The sequence below is a fragment of the Tursiops truncatus genome, chromosome 20 (assembly GCF_011762595.2).
Source record: "Tursiops truncatus isolate mTurTru1 chromosome 20, mTurTru1.mat.Y, whole genome shotgun sequence".
NCBI lineage: Eukaryota > Metazoa > Chordata > Mammalia > Artiodactyla > Delphinidae > Tursiops > Tursiops truncatus.
The window spans coordinates 50,377,162-50,401,561 of NC_047053.1; the positions used below are offsets into that span (position 1 = coordinate 50,377,162).

At 50.6% G+C, this 24,400-nt stretch overlaps 4 protein-coding genes across 17 annotated transcripts in view; 3 read left to right on the forward strand and 1 right to left on the reverse strand.

Moving 5' to 3' along the window:
• Positions 1-145: 145 nt before the first annotated feature.
• Positions 146-3,123, forward strand: SRSF2 (serine and arginine rich splicing factor 2). 6 transcript variants are annotated; one of them, XR_012328388.1, is made up of 4 exons: positions 146-507; positions 728-1,420; positions 2,051-2,159; positions 2,667-3,123. XR_012328388.1 is itself a non-coding variant. In XM_019938788.3 (3 exons), the coding sequence occupies exons 1-2, from the start codon at positions 146-148 to the stop codon at positions 1,029-1,031; spliced, it is 666 nt and encodes a 221-aa protein (XP_019794347.1). In that variant the 3' UTR covers positions 1,032-1,038; positions 1,317-3,123. The 6 variants fall into 6 exon arrangements, 2 of the variants coding, with proteins under 2 accessions (XP_019794347.1, XP_019794348.1); XR_002177037.3 differs by having other exon boundaries at positions 728-1,038; positions 1,317-1,420; positions 2,051-3,123; XR_012328389.1 differs by having other exon boundaries at positions 728-1,038.
• Positions 3,124-3,392: 269 nt separating this feature from the next.
• METTL23 (methyltransferase 23, arginine) lies at positions 3,393-9,740 on the reverse strand. 4 transcript variants are annotated; one of them, XM_073797162.1, is made up of 5 exons: positions 9,723-9,740; positions 5,303-5,407; positions 4,056-4,293; positions 3,886-3,970; positions 3,393-3,726 (listed from the first exon to the last, which is right to left on the reverse strand). In XM_073797162.1, the coding sequence occupies exons 2-5, from the start codon at positions 5,384-5,386 to the stop codon at positions 3,561-3,563; spliced, it is 573 nt and encodes a 190-aa protein (XP_073653263.1). In that variant the 5' UTR covers positions 5,387-5,407; positions 9,723-9,740; the 3' UTR covers positions 3,393-3,560. The 4 variants fall into 4 exon arrangements, with proteins under 4 accessions (XP_073653263.1, XP_004310692.1, XP_073653264.1 ...); XM_004310644.4 differs by lacking the exon at positions 9,723-9,740 and adding an exon at positions 8,776-9,155; XM_073797163.1 differs by lacking the exons at positions 5,303-5,407; positions 9,723-9,740 and adding an exon at positions 8,776-9,151.
• Positions 9,303-20,073, forward strand: JMJD6 (jumonji domain containing 6, arginine demethylase and lysine hydroxylase). 6 transcript variants are annotated; one of them, XR_012328386.1, is made up of 8 exons: positions 9,306-9,664; positions 10,180-10,568; positions 11,021-11,307; positions 12,191-12,326; positions 13,594-13,732; positions 14,517-14,644; positions 16,263-16,497; positions 19,948-20,073. XR_012328386.1 is itself a non-coding variant. In XM_019938784.3 (7 exons), the coding sequence occupies exons 1-7, from the start codon at positions 9,536-9,538 to the stop codon at positions 16,086-16,088; spliced, it is 1,245 nt and encodes a 414-aa protein (XP_019794343.1). In that variant the 5' UTR covers positions 9,305-9,535; the 3' UTR covers positions 16,089-16,248. The 6 variants fall into 6 exon arrangements, 4 of the variants coding, with proteins under 4 accessions (XP_073653262.1, XP_019794343.1, XP_019794344.1 ...); XR_012328387.1 differs by lacking the exons at positions 16,263-16,497; positions 19,948-20,073 and adding an exon at positions 12,794-12,887 and having other exon boundaries at positions 9,303-9,664; XM_019938784.3 differs by lacking the exons at positions 16,263-16,497; positions 19,948-20,073 and adding an exon at positions 16,052-16,248 and having other exon boundaries at positions 9,305-9,664.
• Positions 20,074-21,015: 942 nt separating this feature from the next.
• MXRA7 (matrix remodeling associated 7) overlaps positions 21,016-24,400 on the forward strand; it is a 29,673-nt gene continuing 26,288 nt past the window's right edge. Inside the window, exon 1 of the mRNA XM_033846855.2 lies at positions 21,016-21,390. Within this exon, the coding sequence (XP_033702746.1) occupies positions 21,064-21,390 (327 nt within the window). The 5' untranslated portion in view covers positions 21,016-21,063. The remainder of the gene's footprint in view (positions 21,391-24,400) is intronic.

Genomic DNA, 24,400 nt, shown 5'->3' on the forward strand with positions numbered 1-24,400 from the left:
ACGCGGAAACCAACCGCCAGGGGAGAGGCGCGGCGTCGAGCCGAGCTAGGCTGACGAGACCGCCGCCGCAGCCGAGCGCGCGAGCCCGCCGGGGCGTTAGTCCGTCGGCGCGCAGTCACGGGCCCCGGCCCGACTCTTCAGAGCCATGAGTTACGGCCGCCCGCCTCCCGATGTGGAGGGCATGACCTCCCTCAAGGTGGACAACCTGACCTACCGCACCTCGCCAGACACCCTGAGGCGCGTGTTCGAGAAGTACGGACGCGTCGGCGACGTGTACATCCCGCGGGACCGCTACACCAAGGAGTCCCGCGGCTTTGCCTTCGTCCGCTTCCACGACAAGCGCGACGCTGAGGACGCCATGGACGCCATGGACGGGGCCGTGCTGGACGGCCGCGAGTTGCGGGTGCAGATGGCGCGCTACGGCCGCCCCCCGGACTCGCACCATAGCCGCCGGGGACCCCCGCCCCGCAGGTATGGGGGCGGTGGCTACGGACGTCGGAGCCGCAGGTAAGCGGGTGGGCGTCGCGGCCGGGGTTCCGGGAGGGCTGGGTGACTCACAAAGGCCTGCCGGGGACACGTGGTGGCGGCCGGGCAGAGCCGGCGAGCCGCGAGAGGGCGGGGGCCCTCTTCTCGCGACCAGGGAAATGGCGTCTGGCGGCGAGATAATGGCGGGCGGGCGGGCGGGCGGGGCCGCGGAACCCTAACGCGCCGCTGTCCCTGCCCGCAGCCCTAGGCGGCGTCGCCGCAGCCGATCCCGGAGTCGGAGCCGGTCCAGGTCCCGGAGTCGATCTCGCTACAGCCGCTCCAAGTCTCGGTCCCGTACTCGGTCAAGATCGCGATCAACCTCCAAGTCCAGATCGGCGCGAAGGTCCAAGTCGAAGTCCTCGTCTGTCTCCAGATCTCGCTCGCGGTCCAGGTCCAGGTCTAGGTCCAGGAGTCCTCCGCCCGTGTCCAAGAGGGAATCCAAGTCCAGGTCGCGATCCAAGAGTCCTCCCAAGTCTCCTGAAGAGGAAGGAGCGGTGTCCTCTTAAGCAAATGGTAATGTCTGCGGGGCTCCGAGACTCATGGCCCGAATTCAGAAATGGGGTTTGGAGTAGTTGTTTTGATCCGATTAATATAAAAGTGACTCCTCATGTTAGGAGTGCTGCTCTGAGCTAACTCAGCTTTGGGAGTAAAACTGAAGAGAGGGGTCTGCAGAAAGGATGTGTATGAAGCTTAGATAATAATGGCTGTTTCGTAAACTGTTTTGAGACCTATTAATGAAAATGACTATTTCTTGCTGTTTTTATCCAACGTCTGCATTTTCCCCTTTAAAGCTGCGGTCTCCTGTTTGATAAAAGAATATTGGCCAGTATTGCAGATTTTAACTGATTTGGCTGATCCTCCAGGGACCAGTTTCTGTGGGCGTGTATTGGAGCAGGTTTGTCTTTAAATGTTAAAGATGCACTATCCTCTTAGAGAAAACAATCAGTTCAACTATTGTTGTGCTGACTCTGGGACTTCATATTCTAATGGATGTGGCGCAAACGAATTGCAAAAACGAAGCAATGAACTTTTGGAACCAAAAGTTTACAGGTATTGATTGCACTGGGTGGGGAAAGGATAGTGTGTCTTTAACTCTCAAATTGTTTGGTCCTATTTTTTAAAAGGAAAGGGCCCTAAGTAGCTCAGATGTTAAAGCATTCTGAAATGCCAAATGTGTTTCATTTGAACACTAAAAACTTAAAATGTAGACTAATTGTCTGATCTCGAGTTGCTTTTGTTTGGATACAGCCCTCTTTTTTTTTCTTTTCTTTTTTCCCCCCTTACCATTTTTCACTTGGGTTATTTGGCCAAGAATACATAAACACAAACTTCTAATGCTGATGGTAGCCTTTGTGAAATTTTCCTAATTGGGCCTTTAAAAAACTGATTAGTGGCTGGTTGGAACCTTTCTGTAACCTACTGGTTTCACCAGACCCTTAGTAAGTACTGAAATTAAAACCATGTGCACCTTTGGTGATTTCATAATAATGGAAGGTAAACTGAACTTATTTTTTTTCAAACCTAGATGTGTCGACAAGCAACATAAAGGAAGACTTGGGGGAAAAGGACCCACGTACTCAGTAGTACTCAGTCCACTGAAGAGTCCTTGGAACAAGCAACTGGCTATTGAAAAGGTTATTTTGTAACATTTTGTCTAACTTTTTACTTGTTTTAAGCTTTGCCTCAGGTGGCAAACTCATTTTATGTGCCATTTTGTTGCTGTTATTCAAATTTCTTGTAATTTAGTGAGGTGAACGACTTCAGATTTCATTATTGGCTTGGATATTTGAGGTAAAATTTCCTTTTTGTTTATATAGTGCTGACTTTTTTTGTTTGAAATTAAACAGATTGGTAACCTAATTTGTGGCCTCCTGACTTTTAAGGAAACGTGTGCAGCCATTACACACAGCCTAAAGCTGTCAAGAGATTGACTCAACATTGCCTTCATACCTTAAAATTAAAAACCTACGAAAGTTGGTGTAAATTGTTTGTATATGTTATTTACCTTCAGGTCTAAATGGTAAACTGAACCCAAATTTGTATAAAGACTTTTCAGGTGAAAAGACTTGATTTTTTTAAAAAAAAGGATTGTTTACCAAACACAATTCTAATCTCTTCTCTTATGTATTTTTGTGCACTAGGCGCAGTTGTGTAGCAGTTGAGTAATGCTGGTTAGCTGTTAAGGTGGCGTGTTGCAGTGCAGAGTGCTTGGCTGTTTCCTGTTTTCTCCTGATTGCTCCTGTGTAAAGATGCCTTGTCGTGCAGAAACAAATGGCTGTCCAGTTTATTAAAATGCCTGACAACTGCACTTCCAGTCACCCGGGCCTTGCATATAAATAACGGAGCATACAGTGAGCACATCTAGCGATGATAAATACACCTTTTTTTTTCTTCCTCTCCCCCCCCCCAAAAAAATGGTAAATCCGATCATCTTCATGTATGAACTTAAAATGTGGAAAATGTTAAGGAAACAAATGGTTTGTAACTTTGTAAGTACTTATAACATGGTGTATCTTTTTGCTCATGAATATTCTGTACTATAACCATTGTTTCTGTAGTTTAATTAAAACGTTTTCTTGGTGTTAGCTTTTCTCAGAATATGTCTTGGTCTTTTTTCCCCCGTTTATTTGAAAGACCTGTGCAATTATCTTGTGAATGTTACTGACTGTATAGAATTAAAATGAAATGTTTAGTAGTTGATTTTTTTCCCCCTAAGTTATAAAGTGGAAATGCCAGTTAAGTACCTACTATCCTCAATGCTCTAAGGTAGCACTTTGTTAAGGTTTTGAGTAACCCTCTTCTCATAACCTAATTTATGCCCTATTTTAATGACTTAGGAACAATCGAAGTTCTCTTTCTTATAGGAGTTTTAATTTTTGTTTTAATGGTTATGTGACCCATCACAATCTAAAGTCAACCGATCTGACCATCTTCAGATCCACTGTACTCAAGCTGAAGTGGTCTGAGTCACACAGTTGGCTTGCCAGGTTGCTAATCAGTATTGACATTGTCCCAAAACAGCTTTTAGGTATAATTCAGAGACTGTCCTTTGCAAAGGAAATGACCAGCATTTCAACAGTATGTCTTCCTGGAAGGGCAGATTCTGCTATATCTTCTTTGTCTGCACCAAAAGACTCCAGAGGAATGTGGACACATTTCATGTCCCACTTGTAGAGCAAAGCTTCAAGTGACCAGTCAGCACTGAAAAAAATAAATTATTTTTAAAAAACCAAGCTTTTCCTGTTTTGCTTTAGATATATTGTCATTATATCCTTAAACTACACACTGAATGAGTAGAGTAGTAAGGCTTGGGTTAACTTTTAATAAAATTGGGAGTAAAGCAGGATTGTTCAGGCTTACCTTCTTACCTGGTAAGTAGACCACAATTGGACCTTGGGGTTCTTCTGCATCAAAAAGTAAACTGTAGTTAAAATGTCTTCAAAGTCTGGGAAGAAAAAACTTCTTAATAGACTTTAATTCCATTGTATCTCTGACTAAATTTACTACTGAGAAGAGCAAAAAAGGTTTACCTTCTGGTTCAAAGAACACATCGGATGCAAGAATAATGTCTTGCGGTGGTAGAGCCAGAAGATCCCGAGATACATGACCCCATGTGAGTCCCACAACATGCACCTGAGGCAGGTTATTCATTTGGCAGCTTTGCCGACAGATCTCTAGACAGTGAGGCAGCTCTGAACTGTCTGACAGTGTTACTTCAGCACCGCATTTTGCAGCCATAATTCCTGGAAGGCTCACTCCAGCTCCAATCTAATGACAAGGTTAAAGGTTTTGCTTAGAACTGCAAAGAATTAATGATCTTGGCAAATGATTTCTCATTTCTTGCTTGCATTGGTCAATGTGTAAAGATAGTTTGCCATATCTATAAAACATGCCATAATTTAACACTGCTTTACTATGTGGCGCTTCCTCCAGATTTGTCATGGCAGTTCTAATTGGGTCAAAGGAGTTACAGCCCATTTCAACATTTTAAAGGGCCCTCAATTCTGACAACCCTTAAACAGGGGTTTGAACTGTGAGGGTCTGTGATCTATAAGAAGCTAATTATAAAGGACACCAGCTCTCTAAAAGCTCAGTGGGTGATGTGGATACACAACCAGCCATTCAGTTGTTACTACCAATTATAAATAGCCTTCATGTGACTAAAACCTGACAGGTCTGCAACAGGACTTTCTTATATTTAACGGGATTTTCCAGTTGGGTCTTGAGAGCAGTAAGGAGCTTAAACATACTAAGGAATAATACCAAGGAGTGCCTTCATAAATATTACTATTTGCATCAGTTGAAACGCACGCTTCCTGTTTGAGGATGGGCATAGAGATTCCTGACCTTTACCGAATTGCTGACAATCATCACTACTTTGGGCCAGAAGTAAGCACCAAATGCCTTCATTTCAGTTACATGGTTTTGCAAAAGTTAAGAGATGTTCTTAAGCTTCTGTATTTAGTCTTTGGGTTTAAGCATAGTATTTCTGCTGTAAGCCTTCAGCAGTTGAGCCAGATGGAGTGGTGAGAAAACATGGGATACATTTTAAGACTAAAAGGCTAGACAGTAAATATTAGTGTTTGTGGACCACATATGGTCTCTGGTGCATACTTTCTTTTTAAACACTTTTAAAAACATTTCTTAGCTCACCTGCCTCACAAGCTGGCCAGATCATCCCTAACTTAAAAAATACCTAACAAAACCCAATAACCAGCATATAGACTTAAATTGGAAAATAATCTAGGATTTTCGCAAACCTCAAGGGCACTTGTACCTCTAAGACAGCCTTTCCTGGCAGAGATCCTCTGTGAAACCACAGGTACTGGGCCAGGACCACAGCACAGGGCCAAACATACATTCCATATTGAAGATGCAGGACCTGAAAAGAATTTTTTTGTATGCCATAAATAACTCATGCTGGAAGTCAGAATATTTATACAGGGCTTCCCTGGTGGCGCAGTGGTTGAGAATCCGCCTGCCAGGGCTAGGGGACACGGGTTCGAGCCCTGGTCCAGGAAGATCCCACATGCTGTGGAGCAACTAAGCCTGTGCACCACAACTACCGAGCTTGCGTGCTGCAACTACTGAAGCCCACAAGCCTAGAGCCCGTGCTCCGCAACAAGAAGTCACCGCAATGAGAAGCCCGTGCTCCGCAACAAGAAGTCACCGCAATGAGAAGCCCGAGCACCGCAACAAAGAGTAGCCCCCACTTGCCGCAACTAGAGAAAGCCCGTGCGCAGCAATGAAGACCCAATGCGGCCAAAAATAAATTTGTTTTTTAAAAAAGAATATTTATACAGCAATTACTGAGCGCTTGGCACTGGCATCCATTACAAAAACAACAGTTCCCTCTCTCCAGTTTGCATCCTATGGTGGGGGGAGCGTCGGGGTATAAAATTGCAATACCATGTGATAGGCATTCTTCATACCTTCATTTACTCAACAAGAGTTTATCCAGGGCCTGAGTGGCTTAGTGGCTATTATAGGCTGAGGATGTAACTCTCTTGGAATATGAACTACATACACATATATTTATCTCCTACTGGGGAGAGACAAGCAACAAGTAAGCAGGTGGGTATTTTTGGTTGCAACAAGCACAATACAACAGGGTAATTAATGTGAGAGAAATGGGAGTGGGCAGTGACCACAAGGGGTCTGCTCGAGATGGGGAGAGAATGATTCAGGCAAAGGCCCTGAAGCAGGAACTGAAAAACCTCTCACTGGGCACAGAGAGCCCTGGCAGTGTGGGCCTGCAGGCTGGAGGCAGGGCTGCGCAGTACAAGCACAGGTCAGAGGCAAGGCAGAGGCCAGACTTGTGAGGTCTTGTAGGGCACGGGAAGCTTTGCTTTTATTTAAGTGCAGTGAGAAGATAACTGGAGGATTTTAAGCACAGGCATAACCTGGTAATGCTAAGGAGGAACAGTGGGGTTCTAGGATGACATCCTAGAAGAGGTTTGAGTAAGAGCTGAATCCTGCAGTTAGGAAGGTAGGCAACTTACAAAGCCTTTGGGGAGGCACTGAATGATGAGAGCATGGTATTTAGGGAGGCAAGGTAACATAGCCCAGGACTCCGGAATGAGACTGCCTGAGTTCAAACTTGAGATCTATAATTTACTAGCTGTGTGACCTCACTCAAGTTATTTAAGCTGTCTGTGCTTCAGTTTCCTCAACTGCAAGATACTATCTTCATAGAAAGGTTAGGAAGATTCGATGAAAACTACCTAGTACAAAGGAAGTATACAAAGTTAGCGATTGCTAAACTGCAAAATCGCAAGACTTTGTTTGCTAGAGCAAAGGGTGCCCCTCCTGGGGAGGTAGGAAAGGAGGCTGAAGAGGTAAAAATATCAAAGGTGAAGGAACTGAAGGTCTGAACCTAATCATTCAATACACTCAACAAAAATACTGGTGCCTAAAATATGCTAGGCATGATTAAAATGCCTGCCCTGCTGGATTTTACCAGGAGTACAATGAAGGATTTCTGACCTGAGGAGTGAGCTATGCAGATTTAGGTGTTAAAAAAAAAAAAGTGTATGTTTTCTCAAGGCCTATCTTCACCCACTCCCTAAATTTGGGAAGAAATCCAAAGGAGGTCGGGAGGGCTTTCCTGGCAGTCCAGTGGTTAAGACTCCACACTTCCACTGCAAGGGGCACGGGTTGGATCCTTGGTCGGGGAACTAAGATCCCATACACCGCGTGGCGCAGCAAAAAAAAATCCAAAGGGGTATTTCAACGTGCAGGCATTTAGAAACTGCCAGAAATGGGTTCCACTCCGGCCTTCAACTCCTTTTAAGCTGTTTCTCATATTTAAACTGCTACTGCCAATACCTACACCACCAGCTGCTGTTACACATGAAAAGATGCTCAACATCATTAATCATTAGAGAAATGCAAATCAAAACTACAGTGAGGTATCACCTCACACTGGTCAGAATGGCCGTAATCAAAAAATCTACAAACAATAAATGCTGGAGAGGGTATGAACAAAAAGGAACCCTCTTGCACTGTTGGTGGGAATGTAAATTGATACAGCCACTATGGAGAACAGTATAAGGAGGTTCCTTAAAAAGGAGGTTCCTTAAGGAGGTTCCTTAAAAAACTAAAAACAGAACACTACCATATGACCCTGCAATCCCACTACTGGGCATATACATACCCTGAGAAAACCATAATTCAAAAAAAGTCACGTACCACAATGTTCATTGCAGCACTATTTACAATAGCCACGACATGGAATCAACCTAAGTGTCCATCAACAGATAAATGGATAAAGAAGATGTGGCACATATATACAATGGAATATTACTCAGCCATAAAAAGAAATGAAATTGAGTTATTTGTAGTGAGGTGGATAGACCTAGAGCCTGTCATACAGAGTGAAGTAAGTCAGAAAGAGAAAAACAAATACCTTATGCTAACACATATATATGGAATCTAAAAAGAAAAAGAAAAAGGTTCTGATGAACCTAGGGACAGGACAGGAATAAAGCCACAGATGTGGAGAATGGACTTGAGGACACGGGGAGGGGTAAGTGTAAGCTGGGACGAAGTGAGAGAATAGCATTGTCATATATACACTACCAAATGTAAAATAGCTAGTGGTAAGCAGCCGCATAGCACACGAAGGTCAGCTCTGTGCTTTGCGACCACCTAGAGGAGCGGGAAAAGGAGGGTGGGAGGGAGACGCAAGAGGGAGGGGATATGGGGATATACGTATGCACGTAGCTGATTCACTTTGTTATACAGCAGAAGCTAACACAACATTGTAAAGCAAGTAAACTCCAACAAAGATGTTTTAAAAAATGAAACACTGCAATGTGAAAGTGCTTTGAAAAACTGGAGGTATATAAAATATAATTGCTCTTGAGAGAGTTCGGGGTCAGCCATGAGCTGAAAGGAAGCAATGCCAGCCTGAGAAACTTTATTTGGTTAGTGAGGGTTGGAAATCCCTTCCCCCCGCCCCCAGAAACTGAATTAAGAAGCCCTTCAACAAGATGAAAAAAATATTAGGTGTCAAGAATGCCACTTTTCTGGCAAGAAATATTAGGTATGGAAAGGTCTCCTTCCTAGCAGGGTCTTCAAATTTCTTACTGAAGGACATTTAATCTGCCAAACGGCTTCGTACCAAACCGTTTCGCTCTGTGGTCCAGCCTAAGGCGGGAAGCCGCGGACCCCCCTCCCTATAGCCCCTGGTCGGCCGAGAACCGCTCCAGCCCCAATGCGCTTCCCGGCGGGTGCCTCCGCACGCACCTGCGGGACGCGGACCTCCAGCACGGCCCCCTCAGCTCCCAGGCCCGGCTCCTCCGAGAACCGAAAACGCTTGGCCCGGACCACATGCCCTCGGAGACCACGCTCGGTCGGAGGGGAGTCGGTGGCCCCCCGGCAGGCCGGGAGCAGGGGAGGGCGCCGGGTCGCCAGGCTGCCAAGCTGCACGCGCGGGAGCTCTCAGACCGGCTCGGGCCGTCTCCCCGGCTCCACGTCGGGTCGCTACTACCCGAAGGCAAAAGGGGGTAAGCACCCCTCGGGCGACGAAATGGCCACGTGGCGAGAACAGACCCGAAACCCGGCCAACGAGACACAGAAGACAGGAGTCCCCAACTCTGAGGTTGGCGGAAGCCAGCCACGAAAGAACTGCTGGCCGCCGGAAGTGACGCGAACCGCAAGGTGGTGCGGGAGAGGCGGGGCCGCAGCAAGGTGGTGCCTCGAGCGTCTTGACCTTCCCAACATGGCGGAGACCCGGCGTGTGTGAGGGCGGACCCCAGAGGCTCGGAGGCCAATGGCTTATCGCAAGAGGCCGTAGCGGGCGGGGAAGACGGCCGACGCAGGCCCAACCCGAGGCTCAGGAGGTGGTTAGGGAGTGAATTTTCTGGAAGGCGACTTTAAAGGCGCCGGGCTGGAGCGAAGGACGTTTTGGTGCTGCCGCCGCCGCCCGGGTCGGGGAGGGGACGCACTGGTGGCAGGAAGCGAGCTGCGCCAGGGTCGTCGCGGAACCAGCTGGTGACCCTGCAGGATGAACCACAAGAGCAAGAAGCGGATCCGCGAGGCCAAGCGGAGTGCGCGGCCGGAGCTGAAGGACTCGCTGGACTGGATCCGGCACAACTACTACGAGAGCTTCTCGCTGAACCCGGCGGCCGTGGCGGTGAGCGGGCCGCGATCGCGGGCCGGGCGGGGCACGGGCATCCCCGGGAGCTGCGCACCTCTACCGGGGCCGGGGTCCGCGACCAGCATGGCCCCTGGAGTTACGATGGGCTCGCCCGCACCCCGCGGAGGTCGAGGTCATCGGGGCCCGGATCCCAGGGTGGGCCTCCTTCTATGCGCCGCAAACGCGCCTGCCGAGGCAGCTGGAGTCCCACGCCCCTGACGCCCTTCACGAGGCCTGTCACCCCTGCATCCCTTTAGGCGGCGGGGCCCTAGGGACCCCGGCTGTCAAAAGCCACGAGTGGAAGACGCGAAGCCCCCCTTCCCTGATGCGGTGGCGCTCGGTGCGCAGTGCCCGAACACACGCAGGTCCTTTTCCCTCCCTAAGAGGAGCCGGAAATAGAATCTGGCTCCTTGGGTATGTGATTGCTAACTGGCCTTGGGGGACACCCTTAACTGCCGCCGGACTTTTTTTTTTTTTTCTTTAATGCGATAGGTCTTTTCTGATTCCCTCAGGACAATGTGGAAAGGGCAGACGCCTTACAGTTGTCGGTGGGTGAATTTGTGGAACGTTACGAAAGACCGTACAAGCCCGTGGTTCTGCTGAATGCCCAAGAGGGCTGGTCCGCGCAGGAGAAATGGACTCTGGAGCGCCTCAAAAGGAAATACCGGAACCAGAAATTCAAGTGTGGTGAGGATAACGACGGCTATTCCGTGAAGATGAAGATGAAATACTACATCGAGTACATGGAGAGCACCCGAGATGACAGCCCCCTTTACATCTTTGACAGCAGCTATGGGGAACACCCCAAAAGAAGGAAACTTTTGGAAGACTACAAGGTGCCCAAGTTCTTCACCGATGACCTTTTCCAGTATGCGGGGGAGAAGCGCAGGCCCCCTTACAGGTAAATACTGGGCAGTGGTGTGGTTATAATCTTGTCTACAGCAGCAGGAGCAGCTGAGCTCAGTCAGCTAATCTGTTTCCAAAACAGTGAGTGGTTCTCTTTGGCTGCACTTGGGACTTACTTAGAGGGCTTCTGGTGTCTGCCCAGGGCCTCCTGCCTGGGCATCAGGATTTCTGAAAGCTCCCCAGGTGATTCAAACGTGCAACCAAAGTTGAACCAGTGATCTCTAAGGGATGTTTTAATAGTTCAAGTCCAGCAGTAAGACATGTTGGTGATTTTTCCTTTTTCTGTTAGGGGTCAGTCCATGCACAATTTCCTCAGCGTTTCTGCGTACCAGAATGTGTGTAGTCTTTGAAATAATGATAACATGTTGGTGTAAAATTAAAGCTTCTTTTGTGGTGTGTACGTGTGGTCAAATTGCACTTCATATCTTGGATGTTTCCATCCTTTAGGTGGTTTGTGATGGGGCCACCACGCTCTGGAACCGGAATTCACATCGACCCCCTGGGAACCAGTGCCTGGAATGCCTTAGTCCAGGGCCACAAGCGCTGGTGCCTGTTCCCTACCAGCACCCCCAGGGAACTCATCAAGGTGACCCGAGAAGAAGGAGGGAACCAGCAAGATGAAGCTATTACTTGGTTTAATATCATCTATCCCCGGACACAGCTTCCAACCTGGCCACCCGAATTCAAACCCCTGGAAATCTTACAAAAACCAGGAGAGACTGTCTTTGTACCAGGTACAGATGAACTGAAAGTATATTCTTTGAATTCAGTAATTTGTAATTTTGGAACACAACTATATAGGGAGAGTCAAAGAAATCCCCCTGCACGCTGGCTCTGGGTGAACTGACTGGTTCCCGCCTCTGACCGTGATGTGTTGCTGTGTGGTCACATGCTCAGGGGGGCTGCTGTCCACGTTTCTTGTAACCTGAATGTATAATGACTGTTGATAAACGTCCTGTATGTAGAGAGCCTATTCATTTTTATTCCTAGTAGATACTTAGTGTCTTTGTTTATTGGATACGTTCAGTGACTTGTGCTTAATTTCTATAAATGGGGTTTTTGATCAGTGTAGCGCTGGGTGGATTGAGTCAGGAAAGAGTGACTTAGGAGCCAAGAGGCAGGAAATCCTACACCTGAAAACTACACTTTGTTTTGATAGGTTGAGTGTGGGAAGTAAGGGTGTTCAAGATGGGCATCTCCATCTAGAAACTGAAGAACTTGCTCCCTTTACAGTTCTGGTCACAGCTTTGGATTAACAGGGCTTGACACGTTTACTCTGTAAAAGGGCCAGAGAACAGATATTTTAGGCACTGCAGGCTGGGTAGTCTCTGTTGTAACTGCTCAGCTCCGCCCAAGTGGCAGGAAAGCAGCCACGTACAATCCATACACGAACAGGTGCAGCCACGCTCCAGTAAAACTTTACCCAAACAGGTCATTGGTGAGCGCTGCCCTCAGGAGGAGCATTTACCGCTCTGGGTCCTGTGTCTCTCAAGCTGTCCCTTGTGGACAGGAATCCCCAGGTTCTGAAGTTTGTGTTGTTTGTTATGTGAAGTTTACGTCATGGCGCGATCGCGTGTAGAACCAATCCTGTTTAACTGTTTACTTGTTGGATTTCAGGAGGCTGGTGGCACGTCGTCCTCAACCTTGACACCACCATTGCCATTACCCAGAATTTTGCCAGCAGCACCAACTTCCCTGTTGTCTGGCACAAGACGGTAAGAGGGAGGCCAAAGTTATCGAGGAAATGGTATAGGTGAGAGACTTTTTTTTTTCTTATTTTTGCTTTGTTCCAACTTCTACCCCAGAGATAAAATGGAAAGAGTCCACTGGTGTCTTAACATGTGCTGATTTTAGACGGGCCTGGGAGAAGCCGGGGCCGCAAAACCTCACGGGGAGAGGAGAGTGGGTCCAAGGTCAGGGCTAGTTCTCAGGGTATTTGCCAGCCTTGAGGTGACAGGGTAAGACTGCATGTTTGATTGAAGCCACTCGGTCAAAACATGGTCACAATTGGGATTGTTCCTCGTTTTCTGTTTTGTTTTCGGTTTGGTTTGGTTTGGTTTCCCAAAGCTAGCACCAGCAAAGGAAGCCGTTTTGTTTGGGTTTTATTTTGGTTATTTCTTTTTCTTACCGCAAAGCATTATTCCCATTTAAGCTTATGACCTTCAGTTCTTGTGAGCGAGGTGACTGCCCTGGAGACTTAGCTCCTCTGTTTATCCACAGAACAGATACAGCACGGGCAGCGGCAGTGCAAGCCACCCCCAGCCACCCCGTGCCACTGTGTCCCAACCCTGACCTGGAGGGACCAGCTCTCGGGGTAAGAGAGGGATTCTGGCTTGTTCAGTGCTCAACCTCCCTGCTGAGAGGGCCAGCAAGGGTGGTGGCTTTGTTCTCCCCAGACTCTCGGGCATCTGAGGCCCACTGACTCTGTCCCGCAGGCCGCCGCGTGCTGCCGCTTGGTCACGCTGAAGGCCGTCCTGAACAGCAGGTCTTTTGTCCCTGGCTGCAGTGGCCGCCAGAATAGGTTCCAAGGGGAGGGCTGCCTGCTGCCCCGACAGTCCCGTTCAGCTTCAGCTTCCAGCGAGGGGGGACCCTCTCTGTTGCTTGATACTTCTTGTCTCTTACAAACCAATGTAACCAAGCCCAGCTCCCATCGTTAAGTACTGTGCTGTGGAAAGGAGAGGTTAACAAACAACAGCTAGGAAAGGTTCAGGAAAAACGACGAGCGAGAGAGATTGTTTCTCCCGAGGGGAAAACTAAGACTAACTCGAGGAAGACTTGCCTCACGTCTCAGCAGCACGTCTGTCTCGTCTGCACAGCGGGTAGCGAGTTGTGTGTGGCTAGTTTTCCTTTCAGGAAAGCCTGAGCAGCATGGGGGGTTTCGTCCCCAGCCTGTGGATCCGCGTGTCCTCAGCATCGTACAGGCGCGTCTAGGAGAGACAGGGCTCAGCTCTGAGTCTGGGGTACTGCGTGTGGGCGTCGCTGCCTGTCCCAGCACTGAGGACCCGGGTCTTGTCTCTCAGGATCTTGAGGCAGGAGCACCCTGAGTTGGCGGTGCTGGCTGACTCCGTCGACCTGCAGGAGTCCACGGGGATCGCCTCCGACAGCTCCAGCGACTCGTCCAGCTCCTCCAGCTCCAGCTCGTCCGACTCGGACTCAGAGGTGAGTCCGTGCTCGTGGCCCAGGCCTCCGGGGCTGGTCGCCCTGAAAACCAGCTGTGACCTTCCCACCTCCTACCCGGGAGGGAGGACGCTGGGAACGTGTTTCGCTTTCTTCCAAGAACTGCAGCTGCCCACGTTCTCACTGTGGGGTGAATTTTGCCCATTTTACAGCTGTGCACATACTAGTGAATCATTACAATCATCTCCAGAGGTGAGAGGAGTGTCTGGGGATTCTGCAAATGACCCGGGATCACACAGCTAGCGGACACTGGTGTCGGGATTCCACCTCCAAGAATTCTCCAAACTCAAAGCCCACGTTAGGAATCTCCCCCGTGGATAGTAAATTATAAGCCTAGAAACTCAGCAAATTCAGTCACCTTGTTTAAGCTAACACAACACTGGTAAGAGCATCGGTGCTTTTAGCAGATGAAGTGCTTGTCTCATGACTGTGTGATCCACTGATCCTGCCTCCTCTTTGGAGGAGGCCGTGTGTTTTATGAGTGTTAAGTGCTGTGCAGTGAAATTCCACGATGCCATCACAAAGTGCTGGCTCTCACACAGTCTTAGAGGTGGATCTTGATTTCAAACAAACACCCCTTCTGTTAGAGAACACTGGAGGGACCCTTGGGGTCTGAGGAGACGGACATCCCGACTGTGTCCTAAATGGCCCTTTTGCCTCAGGGAGGCGTGGACAGTATCGTGCTGTCTCCTGAGGGCCGAGGTTCGTTTAGCGAAGAACTGGGCTGTATCCGACCGAACCCCTGTTTTTCTCCTCCCGTGTCCAGTGTGAGTCTGGCTCTGAAGGCGAGGGGACGATGCACCGCAGGAAGAAGAGGAGGACGTGCAGCGCAGTGGGAAACGGGGACACCACCTCCCAGGACGACTGTGTGAGCAAAGAGCGCAGCTCCTCCAGGTGACCGCGCGTGGCTGTCGTCTGTGTGCAAGGACGTGCCTGCAGCCTGCGGCAGGGCCCTGGGGGGCAGCCTTGTGGATCCTGCAGACCTGGGAGGGCCAGCGAAAGCCAGGGAATGAGGATGCTCTGGGGGTGGGAGTCCCGCCACTTAGCATTTGCTACAGTAGCTTTTTTCTCCGCTACCCGTGCAAGTGAACGTGGCTTGTTTTATGCATAAGGGCGAGAATCTACGTGGATGGTGCCAAGGGAACCCTTTACATTATTTAATAATAAAAGTTAAATTCATTTTATATCTTGGGAACTTTTTTCCTGGAGAATACCAGAGTATCCCCTTGTTGCTCTTCTTGTCATGATCTTGGGAGAAGATAGTGTTTCCGCTGGTGGGTGCCCTTGATGGGGAAGTGATAGTTACCGCAGTAAAGGAAGAGAATGCTGAGAAATTACCCCATATCTTCTGAGGAGCCTGAGGCGTGGCCTCCTGCTTTTTCTCCCAGTTTGCCACTGCTGCTTTGAGCGCTTGCAGATTCCTTATAAAATCTTAATCATGTCTCCAATGGGTTTTGGTTTTTGTTTTAAACCCTATAGGATCTAAATAAATTAAAACTTGAGATAAAAATCCATAAGCTAATCTTTTTGCAAGCACCTGCTCTGGTGCTGGGCACACGACAGGCTCCCACTGAAGCTTGGTGACTCTGCGCACATCCAGGGTCTTTAAGCCCCAGAACCCTGTTGTCCATGTGCTGCTAGTTGAAGTGTCAACTATAGGTAGCATTAAGAGGTGAGGTTTTGGACTTCCCTGGCGGTCCAGTGGTTAAGACTCCGAGCTTCCAGTGCAGGGGGCACGAGTTCGATCCCTGGTTGGGGAACTTCCACATGCCGCCCGACAAGGCCCACCAAAAAAAAAAAAAGACGTGAGGTTTCAAGGAAGATAGTGAAATACTGAAGCCTGTGGGATTCTGTCTAAAGTCCCTGACTGCTGCAGCTGACATTCCTGTTATGTTCTTTGTATCTCCAGGCAGCCTAGCGCTTGCTTAAATGTGATGAACAGGACCTACGTTCCTTTCTGTCGTCTTTTCCTCATTCTCTGGGGTCTGGCTGGAATTCCGTGGGGGAAATTCGGGTGTCTTAATCAAGTGGATTTATCAGACTAGATGGTGCATTTCTCAACCCGAGTTGTCCTTTTCCCAGGCATACTTAGATTTCTCTTCTTGCTTTTTTAAGTTTTTTCTATATTGTAGACTTATATCTGCCCTTGGGGTGTGACTTTGTAAGAAAAGTTTTTAGAGAAAGCCCTGCCATTACATCAACCTGGGGTCCTGGGGGTCCTGCTTTTAACGTATCCTTCCAGCTTTGCCGCAGCTGTGCTGTCTACATGCTGATTACAGGCAGTTGTACTTTCCTTGGCAGGATTAGGGACACTTGTGGAGGCCGTGCTCACCCCTGAGCAGAAGCTCTCCCCTGAAGTGGCTCCCACGTGAGCTGTTGGCGGCCACCCAACTCAGTTTTCCTGTCTTCTGCTCCTACCTTCTCCTTTGTCTTCTTTGAATTTGGATAATCCTCTCTGGCCCAAGCTCCCGTCTCCGGTCAAATGCTGTTTTTTTCTGCTTACTGAAACTAGATTGTCAAGAAGTTAAAAAACTCTGCATGCTTAGTGAAGCACCGAAGGCCTCCGTGATGTCGCGTGAGAAGGTGCTGTGCTTCTCCTTTAAAACCAAGCTGGTCGACCGCAAGGCTGGAGGGTTGTGATCCTTTGAATGCCTTGTTGCATCTGTTGCCTCGCTGGTGTTGGTGAGGAACTCCCGCCGTCCACGTGGCCGGCTGCACGCAAGCGGAGACGCCGAGAGTGGTGAGCGGTGAGTTCTGTGTGAAGCGATTACGTGTAAGAAGGACCACGAGTGTGCCGCCTTCCTGTGTGCCGTCATCCGTCCAGAAACGCATTCGGTGGCAGTAACCCGGCCACTCACCACTGCCTAGTGCTATCTTAGGATTCGTTACTTTTTCTCCACAATGAGAGAGGCTGTTAGAGTCCAGGGATAATTTTGTCATCACAGAACTTAAATTATAAACAGGGCCAAGTTCTTGAAAGATTTGTCGCCATCATTCCCGCCACGTGATCCATAAGTCAGAAGCTCTCACTCTGTAAGAGGGTTCATGATAGTGTCCCCACTTCTTGGACCTGCAGACATAAGGTGGGGATCGTGTTACGTGCTGGGAATAAATGCAGAGGCGGTGCCTCTGGCCTTTGGGAGCTGTTTAGGCTTCTAACTAACTCTGGTAGGGACTGCCCAGCGGGTTCCATCTCCTGCCCTGTCAGTTCACCTGCTCGCCTTCATCTGTCCCTAAATTCACCCTAAGAGGGGGTTGTTGTTTCACAGGGCGTGCCCCTGTGAAAAGCATTTTCTGGGCTGGAATGAGGAAGGGAAGGGCTCGGGTAGCTTGGGGTCGAGGAGCTTCACTGGTGCAGAGGTGTGTGGGCAGGTGGCTGGAGCTGTGTGGTGTTGTCTCTCAAAAGCCTCCCTTCAAGCGGGTGTGATCAGGGAACTCCTGGTCGCTTCTTCGCCACATGTTCCACATTTGATAGACCAGTTATCACTTCCTGACTCTCCGGGTTGGTCGTGTGGCTTTTACTCTAGAAGGCTGGTCCCCTATTTTGTCTTCGTCGTTTTCTGCATTCTGAAATGCCAACCAAAACACGCGTCTGGGTTGGATGGGACGTCTGCTCACTTCCTAACATCGCTCTACCTGCCACTCCCCCTCCCTGGCCCTCTGGCTCCAGTGTCTGTGGTTGTGAGCAGATCCAAACCCTGAGAGATTTTATTCATATTTGAATGGCATTCCTCCTCGTTTTTAAAAAACTTTTCTTGACATCTTCAAAATGCTTTTTTCCTTTTCCCAGTGTTGCTACCGGGCTGTCACACTCACTCCCTTTCCTCTAAAATCCATACCAACTGCGCCTCCCTCCACTTCGGTTTAAAGGATGAAACCACCAAACAGGCTTCTTGCCACCAGGGGGCGTGGTGGGATGCATTTGCAGCAGCAGGGATGGTAAAGTGGAAGTTTGGTTTGAGAGACTAGCCACCCAGTTTTACTTCCCCAGATGCCAAAAGTGATTCCTGTTTGAAAAACAATACCCAGATATAAGGGATCCAGCCCGTCTGACAGGCCCGCAGTCACCTCTCCTGAAAGTGCCTGGGTAGCACGGATTACATTTGGGTCTCGCCACCCCACACGAATGACTGTGGGACACTCTTTCGTTGTCTTAGCCAGGCCAGAGATTCAGAAGCCCCCCTTTTACTGTCACGGTGGGCCAGGCAAACACACCACTGTGGAAGCAAAGCAGGGCTGAGGTGGGGAAACAGAAAGCAGTGGAGTGTGGCTGGGTGATCACCGTGAGGTAGGAAGCAGGAACCAAGGGTCCATCTGTTCTAAAGTTAACCTTTTCTACCCACCTGGCGTGAGCTACTCCTTTGAGTGGTGTCAAGGATAGTAAGGAGAAAGATACAACATTAAACTCTTTTTAGAGATTATTTTCTGAGACGACAGCAGATCTTAAAACCGACAAGCTGGGTCCTGGAAGAAAGGATCCGGACTAATAACTACTGTAGAGGAGGAGTGGGGTGGGCGAGACAAGAGCGGGGGACCCAGGACATCAGGAGGCCTCTGGGTCTTTGGGGATGAGGGAGGTGCCAAAGGCTTTACCATCAGCCCAAGGTGGTCAGTGCTGCACACAGGGGCCTCTGGGGTCAGTAGTGCTGTTGAGGGTGATGCCTTTGAGGGGAGAGCCACCAAAAGCAGGGACATTATTCACGTTTTGCTCTCGCTTGCAGATGCCCATTTGTTAATTATTAAAACAGTCAACAACTGTTTCAGCACCAGGCACTGTTCTAGGTGCTGTAGACGCCACAGTGATAAACGCAGCTCCCTGACCTCGTGGAGCTTCACAGACAGTGAAGTTGGCTGTTGTTCACAAGGGCCACGGGTCAGAGAGGGTAGAGCCGTGCACGTCCATCTCCGTGACCGGAAAAGCAAGTTCAGTCCTTACTAAATGCAAGTTTATGAGATCTTCATAAAAGAACATAATTATAATTATAGCTGTATTTTTAACTTAGGACGCAGCTTCTTTGTGAATCAGCTAAAGGTATTTAAACAAAGGATCAGCAAGAAGGTTGCTGGTGCGAGTGCTTCACACATTTATTAGAGTTTCCGCCTTGATAGGCGTTAGGACTCCAGAAAAGAGTGTGGGGTGGAACCGGGGTTTTGCAGTAAATGTTGTAGAAACCACTGTCTAGGAAGTAGGCGTATAAGCATGCAGCTGTAGGTTTCTTGAACTGTATGTAGCATTTCCACAAATAAGTCGTTCCTGCTGTGTACTGGGTCCCGCTGATGGTTCCATGTGGAGTCTGGTTTCTCCTCATACTCCACCCCTCCCCGGCTTCTGTCGTGATGTTACACGGATGTTACATTGTATGCAGCAAAACTGCAGAGGTGGCTCTCAACTTTGTCTCATGATTCAAGTTCAAAAACTTGGAGCACCTGGCCCCATCCTCTGCTCTCCCGGGAGCAGGAGAACTGGCCCCGCCTGCCTGCTGTCTCCGCGGGGACTGGACACTACAGAGGAACTGGGACTGTCTGCTGAGAGCCTGGTGCCTCCTCCGGGGTCACGTAGAGCACCCTGAGCGCCTCCTAGTTCTGCTTGGGTCTTACCCGTGGGGTCCGCCACCAAATGCCGGTGGGGCCGCAACTGGATTGGCATTTTTAACTTTTCACTGGGATGAAACTTGTTCATCATTTTAAATAAAGCAACTTGATTTGGGGTTGGGTTGTTTGCATTGTCTTGTCCTTGTTTTCATTCTTAGTCATCTGAAAGTCAATAAAGTGTACTGAGTTTGTCTGCACAATAGGACCTCTTAGATATACACTTGATCTTGAACAACTCAGGGTTTAGGGGTAACAACCCTCCCTACACACAGTGGAAAATTCGAGAAAAACATATAGTCAGCCCTCTGTATCTCTGGTTCTGGTTTCTGCAGCCAGCCTCAGATTGTGTAGTACCACAGTACGCGTTTATTGAAAATAACCCGCATCTAAGTGGACCCATGCACTTCAAACCCATGTTGTTCAAGGGTCAACTGTATATTTTAAAACAAGGTGGACAGGTGACAAAAATAAGGCCCAAACACTTTGGCTGAAAGTGCCCCCTGGTCAAAAGCCAGTAGCCAAGAGATAAACCTCGCTCCACATTTTATAGCTGTGGGGCATTTTTCATCAACTGCGACTAAAATTCCTTTTGCGTGTCCCCCCAGTACTATGTGATGCAGCAGGATTAAGCTCACCCTGTGTGGCGCAGCCAAAGAAAAAAGAAGCAATAAGCAGTTCTTCAAAAAAAAAGAAGAAGAGGCACTCACTCCTTCCAGCATCTTGGCTTACATCAGATATCACTGTACGTTTTCTAAAAACGTATTAAATGCATCCTAAACAAAAACCGGAACCCTGGTTTTTCAATATTAGGCCTGTGTTTGGCATGATACCTTACAAACTTTGTCCACCCCTTGTTTTTTAAAAATAACTAGAGCAGGGTTTGGGAGTGGTAGGAAATGAAGTTTTCGGTTACAGTGCATTTGTCTCCAGCATACACTGTTCAGTGACAGAGCCCTGGAAGGGTCTGGAGAAACAAAAACAGTAGGCTGCTTTTCCCTCATTCCACCCTCCTACATTCCAGAGTTATGAGAAGAAGAAAGACAGTAGGGGAAATAGAGTTGGCCCACGGCACCTGGTGCTGAATTCCTGAAGCCCGTCTTTGGGGGCAGCCTCCATACTCTGAGGCCTGTGTGGAAGGCCGCTGGGTCCAGACCGGGAAGGGGCCTTCACCGGCCAGCACCTAGAAACGTCCTCTTTGTGAAAACGTATCAAAGCAACCCCAAGGAGTAAAAGCAGCTGGTGACGTGTCTATAAAGTGGCTAAAAGTAAGCAGAGTTGGTGTTTTCATTGTCTTACAGGCAGTCCAGAGCTACCGTCTAGTGAACCCTCCTGTCTTTACTTGGCCCTTAGCATCCCCCAGCTAGCAATTCCAAAGTGCTCTAAGATGACCTGCTCGGGTCTAAAATGATGCCCAAAGGGCCCCGGAGTACTGGGTATTTCAAACTGCTTTTCAAAAGGATCCTAAGCCCAAAGCGTCGGGCCTGCCCAGGCAGGGAGGGCTCGGCCCTTCTCGGGCCTCAGGAGCACTTCCCAAGGGGCCAGGGCTCTGGTCCCCAGCAGCTTGAGTCACCCCCCCGCCACCCCCCACCCCGGGTCCTGGGAGGTCGGGGGCGGGCAGGGGGCGGGGCGCGGCGGGGGCTCCGCCCCGAGGCGGGGCGCGGCGCGGCGCGGCACGCTCCCTCGGGGTCCCAGCGGGCGGGCACTCGGGCGGCCGCAGCGCGATGGAGGCGCCGGCGGAGCTGCTGGCCGCGCTGCCCGCGCTGGCCACCGCGCTGGCGCTGCTGCTTGCCTGGCTGCTGGTGAGGCGCGGGGCGGCCGCGAGCCCCGACCCCCCGGAGCCCGCGCCCCCGGAGTCCGCACCCCCGGCCGAGGCCAGCGGGACGCCCGCGCCGCTCGACCCCTGCGCGGCGGAGCCGGCAGCCGCGCCCGAGGGGCCGGGGGAACCCAAGCCGCCAGACGAGCCCACGCCGCCGGACGAGTCCGCGCCGCCGGAAGAGTCCGCGGCGGCGCCGGCGGAGGCGGAGGAGCAGGCCGCCGAGGAGAGGCAGGTACGGACCCGCCCTCCCGGGCTCCCCTTCCCACTCTGGGGCCAGGCACCCTCCGCGGCTCGGCGCCCCCTGGCGCCCCCGGCAGAGCCGAGAACTTGGCCCCCAGTCTTGAGCCGGGCTGCCTCAGGGAGGGCAGGAGCCCGCGGACGGCAGGAAGGGAAGGTCCCGGCGTGCAGATTCAACGCCCTCCCCCCCGAAGTGTCGCCGAGCCTGTCGGAGTTGTGTTTTGTCGCCTGGCTGGCTTTCCTCTTCTTGGCCTCTCCTCCCCCGGCACGGGTCATACCCCACTCCCCACCCCTCACCCTCCAGCCCACGGGTTCCCAAATCCACGTGCATGTGGCTTGTTTCAAGGGCTGCAATGACAGTTGTCTTGATAGTGGAAAATATAATACTTAAAGAAAAGAAAGAAAAAAAGGAAAGCTGCCTTTTCTTTTTAGGCTAATTTGAAATCCAGATTCCTGAGTCATTTATGTGTGATACCCATTGGGTGGGACTGAAAGAAAGGCACCGGACAATTGCAATCCTTTTTATTGCCGTTTCCAAACTGCACGGTGCTTTGCACACTCCCCCAGGGGCTGCAGATCAGTCGGGCCAGTGTGCAGTGAGGAAGCAGGATAAGGCCCTCCTGCGGCACAGCTGAGCCCCCCCAAAGCCGCCCTCCTGCTTCTGCAGTCCAGCAGCTCTGTCCTGACCCCGCGGCCGCCGTCTTGCTTCAGGATATCCAGATGGGCGTCTGATGGCTTGTGGGCACTCCTCTGCCCAGCCCGATACACTTTTTCCAATGTATCTCTTTAGATTGGAAGCCTAGTTGCCAGGCGCCTTCCCAGGACTTCAGCGCCCTTGGCCCTTCCAGGCCACCAGCAAGGGTCCAGAGCCTGATCAGAAGGCCTTGTTCTGACTCCTGAGGTCCCTTTCTTGGAAGGGAGGATGGCCAGGACGGTCAAAACTGTGAGCAAGCTGCTTTGGTGCGTTGTGAGCACGTCTGCAGCGCCCACTCTGAATTTTGCTGGACACAATGGTTTATACTGGAGAGAATCCTTGCAGGGAGGAGGAGGCAGCGAGGCTGGGCGGAGGCATTTCTCTTTGCTGAGTAATTGTTCCAGACCCCCTGTGAGCAGGCGCTTTGCTTGACAAGAGGGTGACTAATTGTGTCATTAGAGTGTATTCTGACCAGGCTGAGGAGAGCTGCTGTATTCATCCCAGGGAGCACCGAGGCCCTGTGGTTCTTGCTGACCTCACCTGTGGTGATGGCAGGTGGGGTTTGGACGTGTGCTGATGTGTTAGGTTTGCTCCCATATTTAGGATTCTCTTGGGAACAGGGGAGGTATAGGGGCTGTTCCCAGGCTGCCACTTGCTCTCAGTCAGCCCTGCTCCTAGAGTTAACACAGTGGCCCCTTTTCACCCAGAGGCAGCTTCTGGACTGAAGTTTAAAATGTTCTGTAGGGAATTCCCTGGTGGTCCAGTGGTTAAGACTCCACGCTCCCACTGCAGGGGGCCCAGGTTCGATCCCTGGTCGGGGAACTAAAATCCCGCATGCCACATGTCGTGGCCAAAAATAAATGAATAAATAAATAAAATGTCCTTTAGTGGTGCTCAGTCATCTCGATCCTCTGGGTTACAGCACTTCTGAAAGAACTTTCTACAAGGCCTCTAGGCTCTCGGCAGTATGATATCTATGTAAGGGGTTTAGCGGTTCTTTAAAAAGCAGCCCTGGTTTGCCTCTGGCTGGGAGAAAGCAGGTCCTGTGAGGGCGAGTGGGGGCTTCGAAGGACAAGGCACCTTACGGAGGCTAGTGTGGTGGACACAGCCTCGGAGCTGGTGTGATGCCAGAGCAGATGACTGGGACCGTTGAGGCTTGTGCGTCCCTCCTTCCTCTCCACGGCCTGTCCTGACGTGATCCACCCAACGGGAGAATTAAGTTTAAGTCCACTTCCTCCTTTGGAGGTCTCGCCCTCCCCTTTTGGGTTCAGGCCTCCAGCCCTCTCTGAGCTAGCAAGCCCACGTCGACTCCAGCTGTGCACAAGGCCCTGGGCCAGGTGCTGGGGGACACAAATATCCACTGTTACCCACTCCCCCGCCTTCCCGGTGGTGGCATTACCCCGAAAGGAGCTGCTAGCAACTGTCTGGAAATGGACTTGGGCATTTTCGAGAGCAGGTCCCACTGCTTTCTTCTGATGATCACACTGCCCAATCCTGGAGAGCAGACCGGAAGGCCCACTGGGGAAAAATAACTCAAGTCTGGGTTTGGGAAAGCAGCAGGGACGCCCTCAGCTAGCCTCTCCCTAAGTGAGCAGCAGCAGTGGGAGTGGAGGGGGGGCAGCCCCAGCTGCTGAGAGCGGGAAGGCACAGCCCCAGCCCCGGGAGAGTGGCGCTTAACTCACCTCTCCCCTCCCCCCTGCATTTTCCATTCTAATCCAATCGCCTCCCTTCTTGGCGAGGCCTGGGAGGCCTGGGGCAGCTGCTGCCCACCCTCACAAAGCTGATTATTGAGAAGGACCCAGAGCCCAGGGAAGCAGCCTTCCGCTGCGGCTGTGGGCCATGGGGAAGCGGCCCCTCGGCGCAGGAGAACCAAGTCGCATGAAGGGCCTCCGTGGGCTGGGAGGCTGAACTGGGACTGAAGAAATGCGGGCAGAGCAGCCCGGGCAGGGAGGCCGAGCAGAGGGCAGAGTTGTATTGTGAAACCTCTTGTCATTTCTCTCTGAGGGATTAGTGTGGGAGCGGGCAGGGGAGGGGGTGGGCATGCCCCACCCTCACAAAGAATTATGGAGAACAGCGTCAAGAACAGGAGCTGGTCCCTTTTAAGCCCAGGAAACGGTGCTTTTTGGGTGCTGAGGTATAGGTTAGGATTTTAGGATTTGCAGGCCTCTTACCTAATGGAGATGTGGTTTCCAGCAAGGCTGTATTGTAGGATACCAAACAGTGGTCATGGGCAAAGGGTCAAGTGTCGTTCAATAGTACTAGAGTCAAATCGCTCTGTCTGTGCCAGGACTCAGGCATCCTGGTGCTCGGG